Source organism: Xylona heveae (assembly GCF_001619985.1).
Source record: "Xylona heveae TC161 unplaced genomic scaffold L228scaffold_2, whole genome shotgun sequence".
Lineage (NCBI taxonomy): Eukaryota > Fungi > Ascomycota > Xylonomycetes > Xylonales > Xylonaceae > Xylona > Xylona heveae.
The window spans coordinates 738,418-756,556 of NW_017264194.1; the positions used below are offsets into that span (position 1 = coordinate 738,418).

The 18,139-nt window shown below is 48.9% G+C and overlaps 6 protein-coding genes across 6 annotated transcripts; 4 read left to right on the forward strand and 2 right to left on the reverse strand.

Moving 5' to 3' along the window:
- Positions 1-237: 237 nt before the first annotated feature.
- On the forward strand, positions 238-7,327 carry L228DRAFT_280329 (hypothetical protein; the record flags this gene model as incomplete). The annotated part of the gene is made up of 5 exons (XM_018335774.1): positions 238-3,524; positions 3,586-5,117; positions 5,177-5,973; positions 6,036-6,373; positions 6,465-7,327. The coding sequence occupies 5 exons, from the start codon at positions 238-240 to the stop codon at positions 7,084-7,086; spliced, it is 6,576 nt and encodes a 2,191-aa protein (XP_018190614.1). The 3' UTR covers positions 7,087-7,327.
- A 357-nt stretch (positions 7,328-7,684) lies between these two features.
- On the reverse strand, positions 7,685-9,657 carry L228DRAFT_280330 (DHS-like NAD/FAD-binding domain-containing protein). The gene is made up of 2 exons (XM_018335775.1): positions 8,878-9,657; positions 7,685-8,732 (listed from the first exon to the last, which is right to left on the reverse strand). Exons 1-2 carry the CDS (start codon positions 9,410-9,412, stop codon positions 7,774-7,776), a joined length of 1,494 nt encoding a protein of 497 aa, XP_018190615.1. The 5' UTR covers positions 9,413-9,657; the 3' UTR covers positions 7,685-7,773.
- A 289-nt stretch (positions 9,658-9,946) lies between these two features.
- Positions 9,947-11,536, forward strand: L228DRAFT_280331 (Dehydroquinate synthase-like protein). The gene is made up of 2 exons (XM_018335776.1): positions 9,947-10,497; positions 10,592-11,536. The coding sequence occupies exons 1-2, from the start codon at positions 10,135-10,137 to the stop codon at positions 11,489-11,491; spliced, it is 1,263 nt and encodes a 420-aa protein (XP_018190616.1). The 5' UTR covers positions 9,947-10,134; the 3' UTR covers positions 11,492-11,536.
- A 146-nt stretch (positions 11,537-11,682) lies between these two features.
- On the reverse strand, positions 11,683-13,228 carry L228DRAFT_243845 (cercosporin toxin biosynthesis protein). Its single transcript, XM_018331782.1, has one exon. The coding sequence runs from the start codon at positions 12,988-12,990 to the stop codon at positions 11,770-11,772; it is 1,221 nt and encodes a 406-aa protein (XP_018190617.1). The 5' UTR covers positions 12,991-13,228; the 3' UTR covers positions 11,683-11,769.
- Positions 13,229-14,015: 787 nt separating this feature from the next.
- On the forward strand, positions 14,016-15,328 carry L228DRAFT_265548 (cation efflux family protein; the record flags this gene model as incomplete). The annotated part of the gene is made up of 2 exons (XM_018334715.1): positions 14,016-14,577; positions 14,643-15,328. The coding sequence occupies 2 exons, from the start codon at positions 14,016-14,018 to the stop codon at positions 15,326-15,328; spliced, it is 1,248 nt and encodes a 415-aa protein (XP_018190618.1).
- Positions 15,329-15,944: 616 nt separating this feature from the next.
- On the forward strand, positions 15,945-18,125 carry L228DRAFT_243847 (xylulose kinase). The gene is made up of 3 exons (XM_018331783.1): positions 15,945-16,123; positions 16,250-16,695; positions 16,779-18,125. Exons 1-3 carry the CDS (start codon positions 16,063-16,065, stop codon positions 17,994-17,996), a joined length of 1,725 nt encoding a protein of 574 aa, XP_018190619.1. The 5' UTR covers positions 15,945-16,062; the 3' UTR covers positions 17,997-18,125.
- Positions 18,126-18,139: the final 14 nt, after the last annotated feature.

The window sequence follows — 18,139 nt, forward strand, 5'->3', positions numbered from 1 at the left end:
CTTAATCACCTGTTGCTGCCCGGAGGTCGGAGAAACCTTCGTCATGCGGACCCAGTCGTAACCGACAGCCTTAGCGACCCACGCAGTGTAAACAAACCATCGACAACCACAAACCTCGTTGTTTAGCACCTCTTTGCTGCATTTGCTGCATGTCTTCCTGGTCACGAATTCATGGATCATTTGGATAATGTCTAATATTTGATTTATTTTTTTCTTGTTGATATACCCACAATCATCATGACAGCAGTCTCGACACAAATATCACAAGCCCGTATCGACGCGGTCAAAGACTCCCTCGCAGCAGTGACATCCTGCCCAAAGACCGCATACGAAGAGCTTGAAAGCCTTCTCAATATAACAACGACAAAATCTACCACCGATACACAGACACAGCGCCCTAGATCTCGTGTTGCAACATCAGGCACAGCCTCTTCCCGAAATAAGACTACTCGACCTCTGAATGGTCGAGCGAAAACCGGATCAAAGATAGCTGATCTAGCTGCCGACGACAAGCTGCTGACACCCCGACAACGGCTCGTCCTGGCAACGGAGACAGTAAATATCACTTTAAAGTCTCTGACGGAAGCTATTAGATTGCCTCCATCCTCGTTACAGCAAAATAATCCAAACGCTACCCGTGCGACAAGGGAAAATGCACGTGGATATGAAATGCAATCCAGTTCGCCGTCAACCCCTCGCACACCAATCAGTCGCAGTCTGAATACCTCAACTGCGCCAACAAGGCCTTCTTCATCAGCTTCTGTTAGATCGACCTCAGGTCTCCTCGCCGTCGCCCAGAGCGCTCGTCTGGCCTTCGCGTATCTCAGGACGTCTCAAGCGGATAATGGGTCTGCACCAAATGGTTCACATCTTCAATTGGAACACGGTATGCTCGCACTAATTGGAAAGCTACAGGCTCTTGGGCTGGATGATTTAGCAAGTAAGGAGCTGCGTATTTTGAAACGGCGCCTCCAGCTCTCCCTTGCGAACGAGCCAGGAAAATCGACAGGATCCGCCAAGGACGAAACAAAGGATTCAGTAATATCAAAGACGACCTTGACGGATTTGCTGAATTTCGAAGACGTCAAAGTCACTGGTCAGGTTACTGAGCTCGTTATCGGACTGCAGCTCGCTGTGTTGAAACTCATCGGCTCAAGCAGGCGACCGTCTCTTATAGTGGCGGCTCTGAACATGATCCAGCTATCGCAGACAAACTCTCCGGCGAATCTCATGCTACGATCTATTTCGCTATCTTCCAACGACAAGGTTGCTCGTCAGCTCGAAATGTTGTCCCAGCTTCTGCTCTCACTCTGCCCTAGCATCTGCAGAACTGAAGATGAGAATGCCTCCAATACCAAATTCCATGTTTCCCCAGAGACAGCCCTTCAGATTCAGAGTTTAGCTTTCGAAATTAGACTTCAATGGTGGTCCGTGTCAGGCCATCAAGGCAACTCCCCGAGAGAGATCCTCAACCCATTTCTAAGATGTCTGAGCACTTTTGTTCGAAGATCTTCTGCCGACTCTAAACAAAAGTATGACCTCGTATCGGTCCTCTTCGAGAGGCTTGCTTCACGCCTCGAAAGTCACGATGGTGGCCTGGATGCAGAGGTTTCATCGGAAACCGTAGCACTGCCTCCGATCTTAAGTATCTACAAGGTTCTCAGCTCATTGGCGCAAGGTGCCGTTCTTCTACCAGAAGCCATCAAATGGACACGAGAGATGGTAATGTTAGGAGAAAACGCTCAACTTTCGGATGCACGTAAACGTGCTTCGGCCATACGCCTCACTACACTTCAGCTCTATCAAATTGCAAACGGAGATAATTGGCGGGCCGCTATTGAAGGCCTCTCAAGCGCATTGAAACACGTCGAGAGTTCGCTGAAAGGGGATGCTACTGACATTGATGATATGCTACTTGAAGTTGCCGGTCTAAGGAAAGCTGCCATGGAAGTATTGATGAGACGAGCGCAAAGCCCGGAACGCCGGGAGGCTAGCTTGCCACCATCGGTCCAGGATCTCTGCGAGCATATAGTCTATTCAGTACTTGGGTTCCTACGAAGGTATCTTGGACCCTCTCCTGGGCCAGATGCTAACACAAACGTTATGCAGCGGCATGAACAACGACGGAGACTTGTGGAAAAAACGGCTAGGATGGGTATTGATTCTGCAGTTGCACTCGCAAAGATTGCCATTGCACAGAAACGAGTGGACTGGGATCAATTGGAACCATGTCTGGGTGATTGTTACAGCCTTCTCATGCAGCTCCAAATCAATTCTCGCGATGATGGAAAGGCCTCTGATCCGGAATCAAAAGGGCAGAAGCAGTCCCCATTTGTGAGACTGTCCAATGTTTACTGGGCTCTCCATGCTGAACTACGCGGATCTACACTTTCCGACCATCATTCAAAGTCTATTACAGCATTGCAAAGATCTGTGGATGCTCTCAAAGAGCAGTCCGCTGCCGAGAAGGAATCTGGCCTATGGGGATTGAAACTCGAGCGGCTCGCTGCTGTTTATCAAAGCATTGGCAAATTGGAAAAGTCGTCGGCCCTTTTGGTGAATGTTATTCAAACGAACATTGCCGCAGGTACTTTGCTGCAGGCTGCTTCCGCTGCAGCAACAAAAAATATTTTAGACATCTGGAATGCGAGCGGCCAAGTTGGAAATCTTGGGCGTGCAGTTGTCTCATTGACTAAGCTGGCCATTGACGGAAACGAAGAAGCACTTGGGTTTTTCACAGAAATATGCGTCAGAGCGGAAGAAAAAGGGGTTCTTTTTGAATGGGCGTTGCGCCAAGTTCAGTTAAATCTCGAGTCTACGTCGACCGAGGACGGGGAATGCCGAATCCTGAACACACTTGCAGGTACATTACTTCGAACTTACGATGCGGAGAACTATCCAGTTCGACGAATGCGGGTGATTGCGAACCTGCTTCAAATGGAATCGTTCAGCGAGACCTTTATTGAGAAAGATATGTTGCGAGAAATGCTCTCGGGTTCCTTTTCGACAAATGAATGTGACATGAAGAGTCGCGATGCAGGCTTGGCGCGGTATTCGACACATCTCACGGCACTCGTTAGTATACTTTCGGCGTTCAGGAATGGCGAACTATCTTCGAATCATGTTCAAAAGTGCCTAGATGGCTGGGATTCATTGGTCTATTCAGCTAGCGACTATCAGACTCTTGAGTCAAAAGTGACAGATATTGGTAGCTGGCTTGAACAACTCCAATTTCTCGCTGATTACTTTGGGATGAAAGGCTTGGGAATGCTTCGTTGTCATATGCTTCGGGTCAAGGTCCGCGTCAGAGAATTGCGGGATGCCGAAGGATCAGGTGCAATGGTATCTGATCTTTGCAATCTCGGACTACAGTTTCTACATCTTGGGTATTCTGATAAAGCAGGGTCTACGCTTGCCAAGGCTCAAGCTCATGTCAAAAACGGCTCTTCTGATGCATTTTCATCCATGCGCTGGCACCTTGCATATGCCGAGTATATACTTGAACTCGGAAATGTCGAGAAATGGTAAGATAAAACTTTGCCATTTACCAGTTAGACTAGGGTTACTTACGAGAAATCTTTTTAGTGGCGAAATGCTCGAATCCGCCGGAAGTCTCTTCAGGACTGACGACTCGGAACAGACCATTCCAAAGCCGTCTTCGTTGGAGGAGCGCATTAAATTCAATCGACTAATAGCTGATGCCTCGTTAGTGTGCTCTTTGCAGTGCTTTACGGCGGGTGCTCTTGATGAGGCAATTATTCATGCTAAGCGAAGCTTGAGGCTCAATCATCGGGCATGGGCATGCCTTGAGAACGCCCCGAGTGTGCGGCGAAAAGCTGACGCCTCTCGGAGCAATTCAGGAATGGATGGGCTGTCAGAGGCCATTTCTCAAGTCTCAATGAACGGTACAAACCTAAAGGGAGTGGTCCGTTCGACAACGCACGAAGCATTGAAGGGTCCCAAGTTTTGGACTCTAGTCCCCTCGTTATACAGAGCAATGACCCAACTCGCTCAGTTATACTCCTACCATGGCTTCTTAAATGAGGCCATCTATTACACGGAACAGGCTCAGCATATCGTCGACTCTGTGCAGGCCATCTCGCTTGCTGCTCACAATCAATCTACACTAGGCGAGATGTATCTGCGTGGTGGGCGGTTTGAAACGGGACAAGGTATCCTGGGTAAATCCAAAGGCATGGGGGAATTGGCAGGCAAGAGCAAGGAATTAATACAGTGGCATTGCTCTGTTGGTGCTCTCCATCGATTCCAAGGTAATTTCGAAGGCGAAGTTGAAGCATATAAAAGTGCCCAGGCAATCTTCGATAAACTCACAGATCCTGAATTCGTGAACCAACTTGATGGATCAAGGAACCTCGACACCGATTTAGCAGCGCAAATGGACCAACTCTCTCTTCAAAAGCCCTCTGTTACTAAAAAGCCGGCTATTTCCCGTTCAGCCAGACCTGCTACTCGGAGAGTCAACCAGAGATCAGCGACCGAAGCGAAAAAACTACCATCCGCATCAAAACCTACATTGGAAGACTATTCCATACTTCAGCGACTCAAGGGAGATGTTTTGCGGCGGAAAGCTTTGACAATGCTGGCACATGATAGGATTGAAATGGCCGAAGAATTATTACTGGAAGCGGCTAATCTTCCGAAAGATTTACAAGGGATCGCGAGACACAATATTGCAAAGGCTAAACAATTAGCAAAGAAGGGGCTAGAACAGATGCTTGCGGACCCTGTCTTTTGTGTACTTCCGGATTCCACAATCTCAGTCCCATCTGTGAGCCTCGCCAGAGCTCCTGAAAAGAAAACGACTGAGACAACCCAAACCAAAACTCGAGGAATCGCCACACAAAGATCAGCGAGGACGGCACCCTCCACTCGCCGTGCGAGGTCGAAGGCACCTGTCAGTCAGCAGTTTGCAGATATTCTCAGTCAAGCTTGTGATGCCATTTCCGAAGTTCAGGAATTGGCGATGCAGAGATGCTCTAGCTCTGTTATTCATGAACTGCTCTCAACGTTTCGTAGCACCATAATGCTCCTTTATGCCGCCAGTTGGGGCGCAGGGCAAGCCGCAATTAACCCACTCCTCATTGCTCAATCCATGGGTAAGAGTGCCAAGACGTAACATTTGAACAAAGGAATTGTGCTAACGGATGAATTCCAGAAATCGGGAGAAATATTGCATTATCAAGAGACAAGAAGAGCTTGCTTGCGGAGAAGCAGTCGCTAACAGAAGATGCCTGGAAATGGCCAAAGTCTGAAGGAGTGGTTGAAGATGAGATCGAAGCTCAGAGCAGCTTCACGGACCTTTCGGCTTTCCAGCGAGACTTCATCGACATAATTCCATCTAATTGGACGGCGATATCGATTGCTCTGAACGAAACTCGTGACGAGCTCTATGTTTCCCGACTCCGTGCCGGTGAAACGCCATTCATAATTCGTCTTCCCCTTGATCGGCACAACTCAAGAGATGCGGAGGAGATGGTTTTCAACTTTGACGATGGAAAAGCAGAGCTCGCCGAGATCATTGAGCTGGCCAACTTCAGCACACACAGCGCAAGAGCGATGACAAGCAAAGGAGAAAAAGCGGCTTGGTGGGCTGAGCGAGAAGCGCTTGATTCTCGTCTGCATGAATTACTAATGAATATTGAGAATATCTGGTTAGGCGGCTTCAGGGGTGTCTTCTCCCAGCAAACTCGACATCCTGAGCTGCTTGGACGGTTCCAACAATCGTTTGAGAATTCGCTAAACAAGCACCTACCGTCGAGACTGAAGAAGGGAAAGGCTGCCACAAAAATCACGCTTGATCCTCGCATTTTGGAGCTGTTTGTAGGCCTTCAAAGAACGAACGAAGAGGAAGAAGAATTGGACGAACCTTTGACTGATTTGCTGTACTTTGTGGTGGATATCTTGCAGTTCCACGGTGAACGCAATGCATATGACGAGATTGACTTTGATTCGGTGAGGGATTTCCGTTTGAATAATTTCACTTTTAATGTTTCCTTGACTAATTTATGGCATAGCTTGTGGTCGAAACACAGGATGCGTTGCGGGCTTATCACCGCACTGCTGAAGCCGAGGCGGACAACAATGAGCAGCACACTATTCTTATCCTGGACAAGACGCTTCATTCCATCCCATGGGAATCCTTGCCCTGCCTTTCCGGGCTCTCTGTCTCACGACTCCCATCTCTTGGAAGCTTGCGAGATCGGATTCAGGATGTGAAAAAGCGATCGGCCGCCGAGTCCGAGAAGACGGCCACGGAAGATCTGGAGATCGACGGCTCGAACGGAGCATTCATTCTGAATCCAGGTGGAGACTTAAGTGCAACACAAGCGGCCTTTGAAGCGCCGCTCAACAGGTAAGATTCACGATTCTTTTTGGTTCAAATCTTCCCAATATGGTTTGAATGGCCGCAATATGAAGTGGTGCTAACGCGGCGCGATATTCAGTTTGCGAAACTGGTCGTCCATTGTTAAGCGTGATCCTACGACGACCGAGCTCGAGTCTATCCTTTCCTCCCGCGACATCTTCCTCTACTTTGGCCATGGCAGCGCGTCACAGTACATTAGTCTGCGGTCCGTCAAGAAACTGGACCGCTGCGCCGTGGCCTTCCTCATGGGCTGTTCGAGCGGCAATCTCACCGAAACAGGCGAGTTCGAACCATACGGTACTCCCATCTCTTACATGCAAGCTGGGAGCCCCGCTCTTGTCGCCACGCTGTGGGATGTCACGGATAAGGACATTGATCGTTTCGCCAGTGGCACCTTGGAGCGGTGGGGACTACTCTCTCAAGGGGCATGCCAAATAAAGCCTCACCCTAAACAACCTAAGAGGCGTAGTGGTGGTGTGAGCACGGTTCCGCAGTCATCATCATCATCATCAACATCCTCCCGTCGCGCAATGGGTATGACATCAGCAAAATCCAAAGCTGCTAAAGCTGCGATGGGAGAGAAACCAAAGAAGAAGGAAAGCCTCGTACGTGCCGTTGCGCAGGCGAGGAATGATTGCTATTTGAGATACTTGAACGGTGCGGCGCCGGTGGTATATGGTGTACCGGTATATTTGTCTTGATCTCGTTTCGTCTCAATAACGATTATCAGATGGGACTTGACAAGCGCTTTGATATTACAGGCTTTGTGCCCAATTTTCTTTTTTTTTCTTTGTCTATATGTTCAATACGTAGTATCCACTGCATACTTGGCGAATGGGTTTCTATTTGACATTATTGTTTTCTCATTTTTTTCTTTCTTCTTTGAAGCATGTTCATCGGTCACGCAAAAGGGGGTTATAAGTCTTTAGATTTAGTACGGGTTGCATTATTGCATTATCTTCACTTTAACTTCTTTCTTGTATCTTTTAGAGATTTCTTCTAGGTTACTTTCTCCGTTTAAGATATTTGAAGTGTCACATATTATTTTCTAGAGGACTATAGGATTGGCATATAAGATTAGCAACCTGCTTTAAGTTACCCCTTATCGCATCGTATTTTTGAACGTGTGACTTGTCATGATCGTAATTACAGCTGATGCAAGGAAGAAGACTGCCACGATAATACTATAGGAATATTGGACCCAAAAACATAAGTCTCTCATTGACTAATATTGTCTTTTGCACAAGTGACGCTCCATGGTATCACGTTCGTATAGAACTTAACTGTTCAGATGCTACTACCTCGTTTGATATATATTACATAGTACTATGCAGATACTTTAACTACTATATGTATATATATATATATTCACTCGGGAGATGGATCCTTCATCTCCGTATGTCTTTCATCTGCTCGACCAAGAGCGGCAGCGCTTCATTCGCGCTGTGGCCGCATCGCACACCTGCTTCGCCGCGATTCGTTTGCGCCATTTTATAGTGATTGTCGGTGTTAACCGAATTATCTGCAGAAATCAAGTCCGCAAAAAACACCTCTTCGCCGCGCACGCCGCCCATGTTGAGCACGCCGACAGGCATGCCGCGGTCTGTCGCGCGCTTGACAAGTCGCCAGGCAGAATACGTCGCGAGACTGCTACCCACGACGAGAATGCGGCTGGCGTTATCGATCATGTCTTCGGCCGAGTGTTTCGTTTCAGGACTGATGGATTCGCCGAACATGACGACGGCGGGTTTGAGAATGCCTGCGTGTATTGTAGAGCTGGGTCCGGATCCGGGTCCGCCTGCCGCCGCCGCCGCCGCCGCCGCCGCCGCGGGCCTTGAAGAAGGCGATACAGAAGAATGTGAAGCAGATGAAGAGGAAGAAGAGGAGGAAGAGGTGGAGGAGGAGGAGGAAGGATCAACATCAGAAATGTATCTCGACGGTTCAGAAAACAACGGGTAGGTATCCGTATTCGCTGTCGCACTGCTCGGGGGCACCCACGCGCCGTCCTTATCCACATGGACATTCTTCGACGGATCCGCCAAACAGGTCGGACACGCGGGATACCGAAACGTGCTATAGGGCGCGTCGGGCAAGTCTACGTCGCCGTCTGGATTCGTGCGTAGGCCCTTTTTCCGCCGCTCGTCCGGGTTCTCGGTCAGCAGGGCCCCGCTGGCGAGCATCTCGTTGAGAAAGTCTGCCCAGGCGGGGTTCAGGCGCGCGAGATCGTCCTGGAAAGCTTGCCGCGGCATGTGGGTCTTGCATGTCAGACATACGAGAGAGCGGAGGTAGCCGTGGAGTTCGAGGGTAGGGAGGGTCGGGTGCGCGAGTGGGTGGAAGGAGTCGACGTCTGTGTTGGATGTGGTTGTTAGTGGAATGTTGTGGAGAGATTTCTTGGCCTCTGAGGTGAAGAGTTTGTGGAGGATGGGGGGCCAGTGATTCCGAAAAAAAAAAAAAAAAAAAAAAGAGATCAAGCCATTAGAGGTATTACGCACTCTGTGTAATCACCCCGCTGAGCCATCCCATGTCTCCCAACGTCTTGACTGCCCAGTGCGCGTTATTCGGCCGACTGCGCGATAGGACGGGCCATCCTAGGAAACTCCGCGCCCAGTAACGCTTGCGCGCTTCGTGATTGTGTATGAACTCGTTAAAGTAAATAGGTCGGTAGGTCTTGTTGAGCGTATATGTTCCATTTGGGCCACGATAGTCTGCTAGCCCTGAGGCGACCGAGATGCCGGCTCCCGTGAGGAGAACTGTCTTGTTGTGGCGCGGATCTATGTTCGGGTCGAACGATGATGACGATGCTGCTGCTGAAGAAGATATCGATGGAGGCTCAAAGCTATTGGGCACAGGACTGGATTTGAAAAGCGGGCCCGTAATGGGATTTGGGCGCCATGATTTGGATGCCGGAGCGGAGATGAATTGTGCGAGTGCACTCACTGCGCCGGCAAGAGTATTTGCTGATCGGGGAACAATTAGAGGTGGTGGGAGAGGTCCCGTATAGGGAATTCGCATCAACGGTTTCTGCATGAGTAGAGACGCAGTAAAGACATGGTACGGCTTTATTTTTTATCTCCGCGTGTGTTGATTGCTGTCACGTAGAGCGATTCGAAGTAGTCGCTTATGCTGGGAAACTGAAGGAAAAGTTGGAAAATGCTAGCAGAAATGAAGACTTTAAGAGAGAAGAAACGAATTCAAGAGAAAAAGTGACAGATTTGTGACTGTCCGCGGTGACAAGCATGGCGTTTCTGCCTCATTGTTTCGTCTCTTCGTTCCTGACGCCAAATGGAATGCGTCATGGTTTGGCTAGATCGGGAATGGTATTGACTATCCAGGCCTTATGGTTACCGTACATAACCTTGGCGGAAGGGATTCCGCGCGGGACCGGGGACGCAAGCGGAGAGTGGACGGATTAATTAGCGGCCCGCGGTGAGACGACATCATTGAGCATACCGGTGTATACACGTAAACACCCCGCATAATCCCGGGATTCGATTTCCGACGGGGATATGCCAAATCCGTCCCTTATTGCCGTTTGAATCGGTATATATAAGAAAGCTTTGGAAAGATGCTAGGATGATCTCGTTTCACTTGTAACATGTTTGCATGATCATTGATGAATAAAGCTGGTGGTGCACTGATCGACTTCGTGCTGTTTCACTCGTCATCAATTATTTTATTTGGTTTTCTCAGTCTTGAGCCATCATTATTTCAGCTTCAGAGAATCATAAACTGTTGAGAATTACAATCTTATGCAAGAAAAAATGCCCTCGTCTCAAGAAACTTGCCGTCCTGCATTCCCGGATCAGGAGGAGCCTCGCATCAGCTTTGGCCTTCCGTTCCATGAAACCTGCCGAAAACATGTCGAGGAGACGTTTCACGCGTCAAAAGTATATATCATTGCGTCAAACACCTTAGCCAATAAGACAAATGCTCTCAAAGATCTGAAGACTGCGCTTGATGGAAGGATTGCTGGCGTTCGAGTTGGCATGCGTCCACATACTTTCATGAGCGAGGTACTCGACATTACACATGAAGCTCGCAAAGTGGACGCCGACTTGATCGTCACGCTTGGTGCGGGAAGCTTGTCTGATGCTGCCAAGATTATTGCGCTTGTAAGCCCTTAATTTCCGGTTATTTTTCCATACAAAGACATTTCATCATGACTCGACCATCTAAGTCCGAAATTGCTAACAGCCTCTAAATCAGGCTCTTGGCAATGACGTTGAAACCGAAGAAGATCTCTTGAATCTCCCAAGCACTGCAAACAGAGACGCCAAAGCCAAGCCTCCAAAATGTCCAGTAATTTGCATTCCCACATCCCTTTCTGGTGGCGAGTACAGCGATTTTGCAGGCGTTACTAGGGACAGCGACCATGAAAAAATCCAGTTTATGGAACCTCTTCAGGGACCTCGATTGATCATTCTGGACGCAGATCTAGCGGTCTCAACGCCGCTCAGAATGTGGATTGGTTCTGGAGTTCGTGCTTTGGACCACTGTGTCGAAGCATTGTGTGGTAGTCAACGCGATGAACTTGCCGATGATGGCTGTATCAAAGGTCTGAACGCTGTGGTGCCTGGTTTATTGCTATCAAAACAGAACCCATCAGATGCACATGCACGACATGAATCACAGATAGGCGTGAATTTCGCCATGGTTCCATTACACCGCACTAAATATACTCGCATGTTTGCCGAAATGGGTGGTGCAAGTCATGGCATTGGTCACATGTTGGGTCCGCTTGGTGTCGCTCATGGCGAGACGAGCTGCATCTTGTTGCCGGCTGTATGCAAGTATAATGCGCAACATGACAGTAAGAGAAGCATCGAGAGGCAGAATATCGTTTCACGGGTCCTGTGGGGTATTGATGTCGCAAGAGAGACTTTCGAGAGAAGGGGGCTCAAGGAGAATAACTCAGACCTTGGAGACCTGATCGATGCGATTGTTCGAGAACTTGATATGCCTCGAACTCTGACTGAAGTTGGTATTGGCAGAGACAAGCTTGATCAGCTGGCCGAAAATAGTTTGAGAGATATTTGGGTATGGAATAATCCTGCGCCGTTGAGAACCAAAGAGCAAGTCATGGATATATTGGAGCAGTGTATCTAGCTTAAGTAAGAGATATTTCTAATAATACAAAGAACCCATGTCAGCAAGTTTTGTATAGTGAAGAAGCATCTCTATTTCAAGTACATCTCACCCACGATCCTTCCATCGAGAAGGATTGGATACATCAGCGGCAATGCAAATGTTTTGTGAGTGGCGAATAATAGGAAATCTATAGCCACAATTTAGGCAGAGGAGCAGGGTTGTACATAGCTGTATTATTTATACAATAGCTTTCGAGCCGGCATTATTCGAGGTTTTTGGAATCGTTATCCAAAAGTTCAAATGCAGACAGGCTTGCATTGTTCAGGCGACGGGCAATTGAAAATGCTTTTTCCGCCCTGGAAACTGCCTTCAACAGCCGGGCGAACGTATTCTCTCATCTTTGCCTCGTATTTGGTGATACTAGTGGTTGAAATGCCATCCTCGACAATAATCCTGCATAGTTCTGCCGCATCACGCAACGCAATCGCCGCCCCAGTGCCAGCGGATGGGGACATTGGATGTGCTGCGTCTCCAAGCACAGTGATTCGGCCATTTGATTCCCATGGGGGGATTTCTGGACGGCAACTAAAAATCCTGATGGTAGAAGCTTGAGCATGGTCCTGGAGCTCTAGAATTGCTCGAGCAGCTGGATGCCAGTGACTTGTCACATTGAGGGACAGCTGGGCTACTTCTGCCCCAGAGAGGGATAACAGCTTCTGATCGTCCTCTATGCCATATGGAGCTTTTCGAGAGGCAAGAACCCAATACATATAGTCTGGAGGAAGTAATAGTTCTGCCTTATCCACAGTCCGCTCGAATCTCATCGGTTCGAACAATAGGCTGAGTGGCGTGCTATCCCGTATCATGGTCATTTTCCCAGTGCTAAGTGGCAACGCTCGTTCGACCAATTCTGGCGTCAGAGGCGTTTTTCCGTAGATGGCGGCACCGTCAGTGTCATAAATTTGATACTGAGGAAGATACTGCTTCCGTACAGCTGAACGTACACCATCTGCTCCAACGATCAAGTCGCCCTCCTCAACCGTGCCGTCACGGAAGACCGCCCTCACCCCTCCAGGGATGATCTCGTACCGGTCAAATACTTTGCCAAAAGAGATATGCTCCTCAAGTCCATGGAGTAATGTAGACCGAAACACTGTTCGGTCAACAGAGTAAGGGCCTAGCTTCGAATTTATCTGCGCTTTGGCCATCATATGTGCTCGTGCTGGATCTATGGCAGCCTGGGCTGCATCCAGGTCCACACCATTCACCCTCGCCATGCCGTCTACCATCTTGGCACATGTTTTTTCAAATAATTCCCAAACGTCGACCGGCAGAGCTTGGCGCAGCGCTTCAGCTCCCTGGGGATTCAGGCGAATTCGATATCCTTGTGCTCGAAAGTCCCGCGTATCATCTCGCTCGAATATCTGCACATGTACACCAGCACGCTTGAGGCCCTGAGCTAGAGTCAGGCCGCCCAAACCTCCGCCAATAATTAAGATGCGAGGTCGGGAGGACATTGGAAATGGGATAATCTCGGTAATATTACACAGCAAATGGAAACAAGAAGAGAGGTCAGATTTATTTTAACAAATGACAATTGTGGTTCAATTATAGGTTTGTATAATTTCTTTCATGTGCTGGGCTTTAGTTCGCTATTCATCTTCATGTGTAGGACTTTCTTACATGATTGAATGCTGACGGCTCGTCGAGCCATGATGTCAGAATTTCGGGTCGGAGGTTCTGCAGCGGTCAACACTGATACGATTATTGGCACAATAGTGTTCTTCCGAGACCCCGATAGTCATATTTAATTATTTGTCAATTTAATTTAATCCAATTGAACTAAATCAAATTCTGTGTTGCTTTTCGTTTGCTGCTGTCCGGGGGCTGGTTAGTTGAAGCCACACAGGTTCCCTGATTCCCTGCTCTCAGCATCGGTAGGTTCGGTATCACTACCTCCGATGGGCGAGAGCTAGTGATTAGCGTATTCTGACATAATCATAGGGTTTGGCGTGTTGTTGTTTCTCCATCCAATCAGGCCATCCCATATGTTTCTTGCCAAGTGAATTTCTGCCAAGAGGACTGAGGGACTGCACTTTCGTCTTCTCTCGCGTGTCGAAATGTTCTCTTGTCTGGCTGATGCAATAACTGATTGCGCCATGAGAAGAGCCAATTTTCATGCTCACACAGGTACAACTGATAACTGCAACTACCTTTGTGTCTACTGAAATCTCTCATTCTGATTTGATTGCTGCTGGCGTCTCGTCACCCCCTTGGCTTCCACATGCCGTTCCCACGATGCATAAGCCACGGGGTGACAACTCCCTCCACACGTGTGAGACCTTCGGTGAGGCGACTAAACAGTAGACGATGGCTGCAAGTAACCCCAGGAACACCAACACCGCAAGGGACTCGCGTTGTTTGGTGCCAAACCACTGAGCTCTCCAGTGCAGCCCGGCCCCAGAGATTTCCAGTCACAACGAACCCGCTTCGATCAGCATTCCCACCATTGCGTTCATTCGTCCCTCTGCCTGTCGCCATCATGGGTACACAGAAACGCACACATATCGGCCATTCTCATGGTCATCACCATCACCATGAGAACACCTACCTCATTTCTACCAATAAAAAGGATGCGGGCGTCCGAATAACGCGAGTCGGGTTGTTTGTCAATCTGGGCATGGCTGTGGGAAAAGGTGTTGGAGGTTATTATTTCCACTCGCAAGCGCTTGTAGCCGATGCGATTCACTCCTTAACAGACTTGGTTTCTGATGTCATGACTTTGGCTACTGTCTCCTGGTCGCTGAAGCCTCCGTCTTCCCAATTTCCCAGTGGCTATGGCAAGGTGGAAAGTCTGGGCTCGCTCGGCGTAAGTGGGCTCCTGTTCGTGGGCGGAATCTGGATGGGAATCAATGCATTAGGCGCTCTGGGAGCGCAGCTTTTCCCGGACTTTATGGAGACTTTAGCTCAACTAGGCATCTTTGGTCACTCTCACGGCCATGGCCATGGTCACAGCCATAGCCACACAGACCTTGGACCAAACATCAACGCAGCTTGGCTTGCGGGCGGTTCAATCGTGATCAAGGAGTGGCTTTACAGAGCAAGTAAGTGCTTCAGCACAACCGTGGCCCAGTTATGCTTCAGTGACTGACCATGCACTGCTCTTTAGCCATCAAAATTGCTAGGGAGCGAAAGTCTTCAGTATTAGCTTCGAACGCCGTCCATCACCGCATCGACTCATTGACTGCACTGGTAGCCTTGGTCATGATTGGAGGCTCGCATTTTCTCGAACACGCAGCATGGCTAGATCCGGTCGGGGGCGCGATAATCTCACTCATGGTCATTCGTGCGGGATTCAGCAACAGCAAAGCTGCTCTGATGGAGCTTGCCGACGCAGGAGTCGATGACGAGATGAGAGACTCTGTGAAACGAGCAGCCTTGAAGGCACTCAAGTCTGACTACTTGGCCAACTTTGGTAGCTTGTCTGATGGACAGCAAGTTGAAGTAAGAGATGTGCAGGGCATCAAGTCAGGACAGAATTACTTGATGGATGTTGAGCTGTCTGTTCCAAGCGATTGGACACTCGAGCGCACACACCCCATTGAAGAGGCCGTCCGTTTGCAAATTGGCAGCAAAGTGCGCGGCGTGCGACGCGTCAGAGTACGATTTGTTGCACATGAACGTCAACAATCCGACTTTGTCGACGAATTTATTCGACCGGAGCTCAGCACAAGAGGAAGCCCCGAACCGGAGGAAGACCGTGAAAATCACAATCACGATGACCATCATGAACGTGATCATGGGCAAACACATACGCATCAACTGCCGGACAGTAATGCGCATAAACGACGATAAATGGGTCTTCTTATTTTTCGATTACATTTGATCACATTTGATCCATGTTTGATCAGGGAGATAATTTCCAATGTTCAAATATTTTCATCTCATCAAAAATTTTCAGGAGCGTGGGTCTTAACCGGAGATACTGCTTTAGAAGGCAGAATTCCAATTCATCTTTGACAATTTGATTGTCACCCGATTTGCGAATCTAATGGACCTGATATAAGGGACATCTACTAGAGACCATGGCATACACTGGAATAGAGCGGTTTTACGTGCTCATTCATATGCTCACTGCCTTTGCTTGAAGCATTTCATGTAGCGCATACTATATGTTAAAATAGCAAAACAACCTTTTCCTTTGCTGGGTATTTGCAATCATTTCTATAGTCCTTGTGTGTGTGTGTGTCTCAGCGTGATCGTAGATCTCATGAAGACTGGGAAGACAATGTGTGCACTGTTGGATGACCAAGTCTACCGTAATCAGATAAGATGTGGTTCCTGAATTTGCTCGGGGATGGTGAACCCGTAGGTAAGGGAAGTTACGTCAGTCCTGCCCTCGTACCCGGTTGTGTACTGCGGTGGGTGGGACCGCAATGAGGGATAGTGGGACTGCAACATCACTACGTAAACGTTTTGTACGAGACATTCCTTTCAATTCTTATAGAAAAGGCTCTCTGGAGTTATTACGAAGATTTCAATTCGACTGCTACTTCTCTGTATATTCTAAGCACACCTGGGTTTTCATCATGTCGGCCGAATCTGGTCCTCTGTACCTTGGCTTTGACCTTTCCACGCAACAGCTCAAAGGTAAGTTTGTCGGCATCCACCGCCAAAGCGGTGACGCCATTTCCGTGCCTCAATGGTAAAGGAGGTCATGTTTTACCATGGTGATTAAGCGTTGTCAAACCTACTCCAACTAACTTGCATATCAAGGCATTGTCGTTTCGTCCTCATTGAAAAAGGCGTACGAAGCGCAGGTCGGTTTCGACGCCGACTTTCCCAAATATGGCATCTCCAAGGGAGTTCTAAGCAATGATGCGGCACGAGAAGTATTTGCCCCTGTGGCAATGTGGCTTGAAGCGCTCGATTTGGTGCTAGAACGCCTGAAGGGCCAAGGGCTGGATTTTAGCCGTGTCAAGGGTATCAGTGGCGCTGGTCAGCAACATGGAAGTGTATACTGGAGCGCCCACGCGGAGAAATTGCTTGCAGGGCTGAACAAAGACAAAAATCTGGCAGAACAATTAGCACCTCAGGCGTTCTCGCACCCTAACAGCCCTAATTGGCAGGACGCCAGCACTCAAAAGGAATGCGACGCGTTCGATGAGCTCCTGGGAACTCCAGAGAAGCTTGCTGATCTGACTGGAAGCAAGGCTCACCATGTACGCTTATTACTCCATCCAGCTGTTTCCCAATGTGATTATTGATGCGGCGATTTCATCGAGAGCTCCGCTAATGTTTATAGCGTTTCACCGGCCCCCAAATTTTCCGATTCAACAATCACTACCCCGACGCGTACAGGGCTACTGCTCGAATCTCACTAGTATCGTCATTCCTTGCTTCTCTCTTCCTCGGAAAGGTTGCTCCCTTCGACATCAGCGATGTCACTGGCATGAACCTATGGAACATCAAGGCGGGTGCTTGGAATGAGGATCTGCTGGCCTTGACGGCCGGCAAAGATGGGGCTGAGGAACTGAAAAAGAAGCTCGGAGATGTGCCAGAAGATGGTGGAGGAAGCTGGGGACCTGTGCACAAATACTTCGTGGAGCGCTACGGCTTTAATCCTGCCTGCGTTGTGACGCCTTTCACTGGCGATAACCCGTCGACTATCCTGGCCCTGCCCTTGCGGGCCAACGATGCTATGGTGAGCTTGGGAACTAGCACCACCTTTCTGATGAGTACACCCAAGTATAAGCCTGACCCTGCTTATCACTTTATGAATCACCCAACCACGCCTGGCCTTTACATGTTCATGCTGTGCTACAAGAATGGTGGTCTAGCACGGGAAAAGGTGCGAAACGCAATTAACGAGAAGCATGATCCTCGGGGTGCTTCTACAGGCTCTTGGGAAAAGTATGATCACATTGCCGCAGAGACCCCGGCCTTGGGACAAAAGGGGCCAAATGATGCAATGAAGATGGGTCTTTACTTCCCTAGACCGGAGATTGTGCCTAACGTGGCTGCGGGTGAATGGCACTTCAACTATGATCTTCAGAGCAAGAAGCTTGAGGAGAGCGAGAGCGGATGGAATCACCCTGACGATGACGCTCGGGCAATTATCGAAAGCCAGATGCTTTCGTTGCGACTCCGTTCCGAGGGTCTGGTAGAAGCCGCCGGCGATCTTCCGCCGCAGCCTCGTCGAGTGTATCTCGTTGGCGGCGGCTCCAAGAACCCGACACTCGCGAAGATTGCTGGCGAGATTCTTGGAGGTGCTGAGGGAATCTATCGTCTTGATGTTGGTGATAATGCCTGTGCACTTGGCAGCGCCTACAAGGCCGTTTGGGCAGTTGAACGTAATCCAGGACAAACCTTTGAACAACTCATTGGGTCACGATGGGATGAGGCAAAATTCGTGAAGAAGATTGCCGACGGCTATCGTAAGGAGCTGTTTGAACTTTACGGCCACGCCGTCAAGGGCTTCGACCAGGTGGAGAAGCGAGTTTTGGAGCAGCAAAAGGCGTGAGGTGATTTGTCTGGGCTGCAAGGTATCTCATAATACCCGTTCAGCGGTAATCTAGAGAAGGTTGGGATCATTGGGACGTAAATAATAGCTTTTTGTTTCTTGTACTTCTTTCTTCTTCTTTTTTTTTTTTTTTTTTTTTTTTT